The 10,664-nt window shown below is 43.5% G+C and overlaps 1 protein-coding gene across 1 annotated transcript in view; it reads right to left on the reverse strand.

The window, feature by feature from the left end:
• The window catches only part of LOC115374818 (uncharacterized), a 42,056-nt gene extending 35,731 nt beyond the window's left edge, over nucleotides 1–6,325 (reverse strand). Inside the window, 5 exon segments of the mRNA XM_030073949.1 lie at nucleotides 124–718; nucleotides 2,460–2,561; nucleotides 2,840–2,874; nucleotides 5,890–6,083; nucleotides 6,175–6,325. Coding sequence (XP_029929809.1) covers nucleotides 124–718; nucleotides 2,460–2,561; nucleotides 2,840–2,874; nucleotides 5,890–6,083; nucleotides 6,175–6,325 — 1,077 coding nt within the window.
• Nucleotides 6,326–10,664: the final 4,339 nt, after the last annotated feature.

Here is a 10,664-nt window from a genome sequence, read left to right on the forward strand (position 1 = left end):
ATGAAGTTGGAAAGCGACAGGACCAGGGACGGTATGGCTATTTTCGGTCGCTGGCGGAAGAGCTTGTGGCAATGGAGGGCTGCAGGGGGAGCTATTAATTAAGTTACTGAAGTGTGATGGGACCAGAGAAGAAGATGAAGGGGCGACCACTGCAGCGTCCGTCGGGTGGGCCGGGGCATCATCAGGCAGAACTTCATAGCGGTTTGACAGCTCAAGGCCTGTTAGTGATGTTTTTGCGCCCGAGCAGTTCCTACCGCAGTTCTTGCCGCCTCGAACGACTTCGGACCAGGATAGCTGTTTCTGGGGGGTTGTCCGATTTGGTGTGGAGGTGAGGATCGGGGACCTGGGTCGGGCTCCTAGTCGGGCCCATTCATCAACAGCTGGCTGGGCTGGGACTGGTGCCAAAGGTTCGCCCGCCGCAGCTGCGATCCCTGACACCAACACGGCAGCCGACCGTTCATTCACCGCAGCCGACGGGCTCTCCGCTCCGGGGTCTGGATTGGTACCAACCGGTGCCCAGGGCAGGGTGGCAGCAGAGTCCGAGGCCACGGCCTGTGACAGTCGGGAGGGTGAGGATGGGAGTCGGGGTGCCTGGATGTATGAAATGTGCTTTGATTGGGATAAGGCGACCGATATGAGGTCGTCAATCAGCCTGTCCTTTTCCCGGATATTGTCCTTCAGCTGGTGGACGCTTTCTTCCAGACGTGAGTAGGCTGAACTGCATTTTTCACACACAGCCATAGTTCATTCATTCACGGGTTAAGAGTTATAGTCTTAACTATGTGGCCATGTGGCCGTGTCACTCCAGCGGAGAACCGCGACACGGCAATGTCTCACAGTTTGAAACAGTTTTAATGTGTCAATAATGGTCCATGAAACAGTCCATGAATTGATCCAAAAGTAGAAAACTGGACCAGTTGGAGGGAGCCGAAGGGGTATCAAGGGGTATGCAGTCCGTAATTATCCAGGGCCAGAAGTAATTCGTAGACTGAACAGCCCTTAGTGTCAATAGTGTGAGTGAACTGGTAAAAACTGAACGGTTGTGAGTTGCTAAGATCCAATAGTGCCCAAAAATAAGACAGATTAAAGTAAGCAAACAAGCAGGCAAATCAAACAAACCGCCAGCCAGCGCCCTCCTTCCGCTTCCGATAGACAACACTTGGTGATTTCTCTCTGATATGTGGCCTACCGTTAGGAGTATAAAGGTCAGAAACCTTAAGATGAAGGGAGGAAAAAAGGTCAGAGACGTACGTCACTAAATAATAACAGGACACAATACAATAGAAATCCTGAAGGAATAAGCCCGAGACAAAATATTCCAGACACATGACTGAAAATCCAGTTGTTTAGGTGAACTTTGCCCTCCCACGTCGGAGCGCTACAAAAGCTTTCATGCAAGTGATCGCATAACACCACATATTTGTAGGCAAGAGCAGTTGCATGGTGGACTGCAGGTATTTTCCAAGCTTTAGGTGCAAGAAGCAAGTCACTGCAGTAAATGACTGTACAGAGGCGACACCCCAGCAGCTACAAGGCCAGTTTCAGCTGAAACAGGCCAAACATGAACAAGGCCAGCAGTGCTCCAGTGGAGAGATGGAGGTTGAACAGCACAGTTTGGAAAAGCATGGGTGTTGACCTGTAAGAACTATATGATTTAACACCTGTAGCCATGCTGAGCTATTCTTTAAAATACTGTATATCATAGGATGGTATAATAAAAGGAAAAGTTGACTGTAATCAAGTTGTGTTTTAAATAACCAAATGTTCAATCATCATAAATTTATGACAAATATTTTTTAGGTGTTAATATTGATTAAGTAAGAGGTTAAATGGGGACAGACACAATCAAATAACTGATCTATTTTGAAACTGACAGGAAACAAAACACATGTCAGGAAAAGGAGAAGTTAAGGGACTATTCACCGAGAGCGTGGTCATGAGTTATCTGCAGGGTATGGAGCAAGATCAACACCCAGTCCTTGATGAAGTGGTGTAACTTGCATTTCCTCGAAATACACTCCTGATCAAAATCTTAAGAACAGTTGAGAAATTGCAAGAATTTACATTTTGCACGGCAGGATCTTAAGAAGGTTCTAAATAGAGCTTCAAAATGCAAAAAGAAGAAATGGGAGTGAGACCAAAAAAAAAAAAAAAAAAAAGAGTAAGCAATTTATTGCAAACAACTGTGACAAGGGCAACTATAAGCCCTGACAACAAGTATGACAACGCCACCCTAGGACTTTCACCTAGAGAATCCCCCCTCTTACAGGTTCTTGTAATACAGAGAAGAAGAAGCAGAGGCGTGAATTTCCAGCTTCAACCTTAGTTTTATTCACACACACATCTACTGAATTTCAATGATGCACCAGATTGAGCCAATTTAAAATGTACCATTTATTATCAAATATAAATATACATATATGTCCTTTGCTAAAAGATCGCCATAAGTAAATGAGTACCAGTACTGGTGGGGAATTGCCAGGGAACCTACAGGAGTGAAAGTGAGGGAGGGAGGGGTCACCACCACCAGGTACGGAGGAAGGAAGAAGGTCACACACACACTGCAAAACAAAAAGGGCACAAGAATTAACACACAGCAACGTAAGCATGCAAATAAAACCCAAAATAAGACCTTCCACCCAGTGATTCACCACCTGTAAGCATATGACAACCCAACTGTACTGATACAAATCAAGCCCACAAAGTTGGTTTATAAAAACAAACAAACAAAACCAATAAGTTACAAAAATTGGCTATCAAAAACTAATCCATAAGAAGCACAGTAGCACGAACAAGTTTGTGGACGGGCAAAAACAGCAGTGGCCAGCGCTCCTCTGACACAGCAATAACTAAGCCATGGTCGGCATCATTCCCCTGTTCCAGTAAACATAATTGTAAACATTAGAACATCCAATAGTAAAAAAAAAACAAATATATTATTAAACAAAACATACCAAAAAGAACTTAAACATACCTGGGGCCTGCAAGTTTAGGGCCAAACCATTCATTCAGATGGGATCTGGCACACAGCACTGTTTTCACACAGCTCCCCTTCCTGCAACCACCTGTATAAATGAGGGACGCATTAATGCAAGCCCCCACAATACAATCGCACCAGCAACACAAATGTGTACCTTAGTGGAATCTCTATCCCTCAAATGTGGAGTCGAGGTGGTAAACCCTGCTGCTGGCTTCTCACAGCCACATTTGAAAGATAAGAGGGATTGGACTCACCTGCAGGCAATCAGTGATTGCAGGGTGTGGCTAAACTAAGCACTGGGGAGGAGAGCCTACCCATCACACAACCATTAAACTGGAATAGGCTGTTCCTCAGCTGATCAAAAGTTTAAGACCAGTGCCTTTAAAAGCCCAAATCCTGGCAAAAATGTGGATTCAGTGTCATTTTCTGTCAGGTATCCACACTGTCATGACCTCCTGATGGCAAAGGCAAAAAACCTTTCACGGTAATCACCTCAAAAATTCGTTTTGGCATGCTTGATGCTAGTGTTTCCAGGAGGCTTGTGGGAATGTTGGTGAAGTGGTGAAGATGGCTTCACGGAGGGCATCCACTGTCTGGAACTGTCTGGAACTGTAAATGTGGCCAAGACCAAGGAAATGTTTGCTGATTTTCAGAGGAGCCCCCTCTCCCCTGCCTCTGCACTGATGAAGATTGAGCCAGTGGCAGCAGTGCAGCAATTTAAGTGTTTGGGCGCTGTCCTACACGAGAGGCTTAATTTTGATGCAAATGCAGATGTTCGATGGAAAAAGCTCAATCAGCAGATGTTCTTTGTAAGGAAGTTTTAACGTGGACATGGCAGTGATGAAAATGTTTTAATGTTCTTTTATTGAGTCTGTCCTGTCTTTTGCTATGATTTGGTTTGTTTGCCTTAGTCTTAAAAACAGGAGTGAACTGGAAAAATTTGTCAAGCTGTTGCTATGAGATTACTGGCACCCTGAATGACCTTTGACCTGACTATTGTTTTGGAATCTCAGCATGCTTTACATCCTGAGGTCTGTAGCTTTGCAGTCAACACTGGGAGAGGTGGGTTGGAGAGGGGGCAACATCAGGAAAAATGCATGCATGTATTTGCTTGATACGTCAGTACCACTTTACAATAAGACTATTATAAGGGTGTATGAATGATTTATGAATGAAAAGGTTCATGAATGATTTATAATTAGGATGTCAATTAGATTGTGAACACTTTATAAAGCATTACTTAACATTTATAAACTAGTTATAACACAGTTTTCATACACCAGTGCAAATACCAAAGATGGCTGACTGATAATGGGTAAAGCAAGCTAAGTAAGCACCAAGATCTGGGACTTAACAGAATAGATGCACTGCAGCAGTAATTTGATCTTGCCAAATAGTGATCCTGACGAAGACATCAGAGGGTTCCTGGTTTGATCCTGGCTCCTCCAGAGAGCATATCAAAGTGTCGTTGAGCAAGACACTGGAGCCCTAACTGCTCCTGATGGGCAGCTTGGCACCATGCATGGCAGCCTCATGCCATCAGTGAGTTAATGTGTATGTGAATGGGTGAGGATGAAGCAGTGTTTAATAGTCAGTAGTCCTGTGAAGTGCTATAGCAAAGCAGTCTATTTACCATTTACGTACAGCATGTTCTTAGTAAAACCCTGTTCTTACATATATTCCATCTGTCTGAACTAATGTGCAAAAAGCATTAGCTTTCTCTGTCTTTACACAGCCTGGAGTAGTGCATTAGCCCTCAGCAGGATGAATCCACAAGATTTCATCTTCAGATTGAGCAGTGACTTGCTGTGCAAAGTCATCAGGCTGCAGGAAAGATATCAGTGGATTGCAAGTTCAAGTTAAAGTTAAAGTTCAAGTTCAAGTTCAAGATTTATTCGTCACATGCATGAATGTACAGGTACAGCAGCAGTGAAATGTAATTGCAACAACTCCAGCACTGTGCAAGTAAAAAATAGATAGAATAAAATAGTTAAAAAAATAAAAATAAAGATAAAATAGAAAGTATATATAACATTCCTATATACAATGTACAACCTATGTACAATATACAACAATATACAATAAGTACAAATAAGTAGAAGAACTGAGCTGCAAAGCCCTGAAGAACACGCTCCGACCGAGGTTCAGAGTTAGTGTGAAACCATGAGACCAAGTGACAGAACCTGACGCCCGGTACTGGGATTCAGGAACTGTCAGACTTGATCCAGCCTTATGGAGTCACCCCTTCCCCTACAGTCTTTACGTGTTGCTATCTGCCAGTAGGTAGGGTGTAGTGTAGTGTAGTGTAGTGTGTGTGTGTGTGTGTGTGTGTGTGTGTGTGTGTGTGTGAGCATCAGACAGCAGGGTATAGTAAGGTGCTGAGCTGTCTGATACTGCATGTAGGTGGTGTTGTGGACTGATATAAAGTGTATGTGCTATGAGTTCAAGATCCGTGTGGCCTGGGGAAAGAAGCTCCTTCTCAGCCTCTCAGTCCTGGCTTTGATGGAGCGAAGCCGCTTGCCTGAGGGCAGCCACTCGAACAGACTATGGTTGGGATGGTGAGTGTCTTTGATGATCCGACTTGCCCTGGACCTGCACCGCCGGGTGTAGATGTCCTGGAGGCCGGGCAGTGCTGTGCGGGTGATGCGTTCAGCACATCGGATCACTCTGTGCAGGGCCTTCCTGTCCTGGGAGCTGCAGCTGCCGTACCAGGCGGTGATGCTCACAGAAAGCACAGACCCCACTGTGGCGGCGTAGAAGGTTTTCAGCAGCAAAGTAGAGATCTTAAATTTCCTCAGTCGCCTGAGGTGGTACAACCGCTGCCTAGCCTTCTTCACCAGGGTGGTGGTGTGTGTGGTCCATGTCAGGTCCTCAGAGATGTGAACCCTGAGGTATCTGTAATTGCTTACTCTCTCCACCGGGGTCCCGTAGATCCTGAGCGGCACATAGTGGATCCTCTGCCTCTCTCGCCTGAAGTCGACCACCACCTCCTTGGTCTTGGCGACATTCAGGTCCAGGTTGTTGTCCTTACACCATGAAGACAGCAGCTCCATCTCCTCCAGATAGGCCGTCTCGTTGTTATTACAGATCAGGCCTACCACCACTGTGTCATCCGCGAATTTCACAATGATGTTGGATTGGTGTGTCGTTGTGCAGTCATGGGTGTACAGGGAGTAGAGCAGAGGGCTCAGTACACAGCCTTGGGGGGCACCAGTGTGGAGGGTACGGGAGCTGGAGGTGTGGGTTCCAATCGTCACCACCTGTGGTCTTCCTGTCAGGAAGCTCTGAACCCAGGAGCAGAGTGAGGGACTCAGCCCCAGGTCCCTGAGCTTGCTCCCTGCACATCTCATTTTCATCAACCTGCAGGTCCTGTGATGAAAAGAAAACAGATTTTTCATGATTGTTCAACATCACAGCATGTGGAGTTTGACTGTGACCCCAATGTCTGCATGGGCTTCATCCCACAGGAATAAGTGGGCATAGAAAATGCATGGACAACCTTTAGCCATCTCACTGTTGATAGTAGCTTGAGGCCTCTTGCTTTCATCAGTATGTTCAGTAGATAGGCTTCAGCTGCATGGATCAGTATTGTTTTTTTTTTTTCACGGACATTTGAAAGAACATTTACACTTCTTTCCCAGCGAATTCACACAAACATTTGCGCTTTCTACATTTCCCATCCCACTGAACTTCTCTTACACTTTGGCACATTACTTTGATTTCCTTTTTTTCTTAATCATATTTTTCATACACTTTTCTATCCACTGCATTTTTCTTGAACTTTGAAATACTTGAACTTTCTTTCCCAGTCTTCCTGATGGACAGGGATCAATAAAATATTTCTCGTTTTGATAAAATATTTCTGATTCTGATTCTCTTAAGACAAAATCGATTCTCTTTCCACAAAACATTTCTTGCATTTCTACTTTACTTCTTTTTTTGTTGTTGTTCTATTACTTATATATTTCCTGTTAATATTCTGTCTTTTCCAACTCTCAGCTGGCAAAACACAGCCATTATTTGATTTTTGCTTTAGATTTAGCATTCCTCTCCACTACCACTGCTATGACGTGTATTGCACAGTTATGATCAAGGACCTCTAGTGGTTGCTTGTGAGATCTGAGGCCTGTATCACGAAGCAAGCTCAGTTTTCCCTGGATTTCTCAGACCTATCCGGATACACTAATCAAGATCATGGTGATCAGGGATAACCGGTATCACAACGCTGGTTATCAACTCGCTCACTCGATCGAGGTTTGTCTCATCAAGAGCCGTGAACGCGCACGTACACGGGGCGGAGTCTGAGGCAGCAGACCAATCACAAACATGAGCGACAAGGAAAAACGCACAGAGTAATAATTCACGGCGGAGGAGCAGCGTATTATACTGGAAAAGTATGAGGAGGAAAAACAAAATTTACACACTAAATCGAACACCGTGGCTGCCGCGAAGAGAAGGCAGAATGCTTAGCAACGAATTGCCGACTGCATAAATGCGCAAGTTACACATCAACGGCTCAAGTCCACATCTGACACTGAAACCCATGAACTCACTGCACTGCACAGATGTGTTGCGTGTATGACAGGTATAGCTGAATTCCTCCAGGTGTGACTCCTCAGGGCTTAAAAGAACATGGGAGCAAGAAAAAATTAAACACAAGAACATCACTGCATTTGGTACGTTTGCCTTTTCATTATAGTCAGTTACACAGCCTTGATAGCCTGAATAAAATCAGATGCTGAGCTGCATTAGAACTTAGCAGGAACAAAAGGCAAATATAAAGGCCGACTCGCCCTCTTGAATGAAGGGGACAAATGATCGTTTTTCACATTTGCATCAGCGAGCTGTCAATCAGGCCCATTCTCTCACCCAGGAGTAATTTGCCCCCCAAAAATATTTAGAGCTAACTAATTGTGACATTTTAAATATCCCTAAAATGTTGTAAATGCCTCTAAAAATACTTTTAACTATCAAATTTCCTTTAATGATCTCCCATTTCTGTTTTCCTCTCCTACAGAGTGTCAGCTCTGTATAGCAGACAGCTGTTAGCCAGGCTGAAGTGCTGCTTCATATCAGTATTACAGCCTCTCTCTCATACAGAGTTGTCGGCAAAATCGGGTTTGATCGGTCCAGGTCCAGCAATAAAAAAATGGTACAGACATGGAGTCAACATTTTTGGAAAGCTCTTGACCTCTACTATCATGCCCGATGGCAAACCAATAGGGGGCGCCACTGACTAGTGTCAAAACATGGAAAAAACATGATTTCACTATCTTCAGAAAAAAATAAATAAAATCTTGAAAAATTGAAAAAAAGATTGAAAAATTAGTGATCACAATATCACATAATAGACATAACATATTAGAACAACAAAACCTATGGCGCAGGACACCTCTGTGTGTTGCAGGGTAAAAGCTTTGAAATTCGGTTTAGAAAACATATATACGGTAGTTTTTCAACAGGAAAAGTATAACCTTAACATGTAGCCTAGGTTTATATCACGAGTAAAGATGTGTTATGCAAAAAAAAAAAAAAAAAAAAAAAATTGAATCTTAAATGCTATTTTTGACATGTTTCCACAGTTTTTCCACCCGCTATGTTTCGCTGACTGAAAGGGTGGTATTCAATGGTGTAATATATCAGCATATTATAATCTGCTTTTAAGAAGATTTGACAACTTTCATGCACTTTATTGATGAAAGCTGTCAAATCAGACACATCGCTGATTAGGATTATGGATTATGTAGTGCTTCTCCATGATATGACATCGCAAATAAAACGTGTTTTCTTAAAATAAAGTTGATATTATACGGGACTTGTGGACTCGGCTGAAGCACATGCCATCGTTACACATCCTCATAGCTCGTGGTAAGTCTGCCTTGGATGGTTACAACGTTATGGCTAATAATCAGAACTATTTTTCAGAAAATCGATTAAATTTGCACTTCCGGGATCTATGAACCACCACTCACAGCGTGACATCTTTGAAGCTGAGAATCCGTGTGTCCAGCACGGATCCTCGTTGACTTTCAGTGGACACTGTTTGCGTGGTGACCACACGGAATTAAAACCATAGAAATCTATGATTAAAACAGGTCACGTACGAGGAGCACGGAATGCATTATTAAGAGGTCGTGCTCATTTCACGGATATCTGCGAGATCAGGTTGACTCTATTACCACGTTATATGACGCAGAAAACGTCACGTTACCATTACAACAAAGAGTTAATTGACGCCCCAAATGCTTCCCGTGGCGTCTATTTCAGACGTGGGAGTTCTATGTAAGTCTGTCGGGTAACACAACTCGTCGAAAACTGACGAGAAACGGGTGCCTAATGAGTCGGCATGTGATGCTAAGGGACCCTGACCATTCGTCATAAACCGAATGGATACTATGAAAAGAAAGTGTACATTTGTTGCTCGAAAAGTTATCAAAACAAAGCTAAAGCCACAAGCTATCTTAAAATATAGCATTTTCCACCGAAAGTAGAAGGGATGTCCACCATGTTTTTTGTTCACAATGGGGAGAAACTGGGCAGTCACGTGACCAAAAGTATGTCCGCAGAAAAGACTAGGCAGATAAAACGTACCCAAGTCACAATTTCAGAGCCGTTTTTGTGAAATGACTACGTTTTGCTTTGTGGACCAATGTAGCTATTACACAATTTGGAGTGAGACTGGGTTGGTTGTTCCTGTTAGTGGTGATTAAGCACTATTTGTCTTCCAAACACACCCACTGCTTCCATCGCTTATCCACCTTTCCAACTATTTCTTCATCTACAACTCTTAGTTTTCCCTGCCCTGTGCAATTTGAATGAGGACTTCTCTCAAACTGAGAACAGGATTTTCATGTAAAGGAGAACATAGTGAAGCAAGTTCCCTATGTTGGAACCGAGGCCCTCTTTCCACATTATCTGGCATCATCCTCAGACGTAGAGAGCGTCACATCACCAGCCACTTCCGTGCTGCAGGCTTCTGCTCAGCTACAGCAACGGGGTCAAATAGCTTTGACAAACAAAGAGCGGGAAATCAGGATCAATGCTGAAGAAAGAACTTTCTACTGGATTCATTCATAAAATCATAGCATGGTTACTGACCTCATCTGACTATTCCAGGACTTTTTTTGTTTGTTTAACAAACTTGAAGGCACTAACTGGTGTGACTCAGAAGTGTAGGCTACTTTTCAAACATTTAATTTAGGGGAGATAAATCATCCTGAAATCCAAAGTTCAGTGCTGCAGTTTTAAATTGTTTAAATTCAAAAAACAAGAGACAGACCGATAATTTTCAAGAGTCTTCAACTCTGTTAAATGGTTGTTTGATTGATTTTGCCAGAGAAGGTTGGTTCACAGCACCGGTGCGGGAAGTGTGGGGGTGCTGAGGGTGCTGCAGCACCCCCTGCTTTTTCTGAAATGGCAATAAAAATTAAAAATTAAAAACTTTCTCTCAGCACCCCCATCTCTAACTGACTTCCAGCGTCCCTGGTTCACAGTTAGTGCCACGCAGAGGTCATGCCTTAGAAAACTGAGGGAAAAAATGTTTAAAAAGCACCGAAATGCCATATATCTTTTCCTTCTTTTCGACTTACTACCTATTCAAAATATTCAAACTTTTGGTTGCCCTGATTGTGGGATCAAATCTTCCTCAGACCCTTTGCTGCATGTCATCCCTTCTCTCTGCCCT

Source organism: Myripristis murdjan, chromosome 17 (genome assembly GCF_902150065.1).
Source record: "Myripristis murdjan chromosome 17, fMyrMur1.1, whole genome shotgun sequence".
Classification (NCBI taxonomy): domain Eukaryota; kingdom Metazoa; phylum Chordata; class Actinopteri; order Holocentriformes; family Holocentridae; genus Myripristis; species Myripristis murdjan.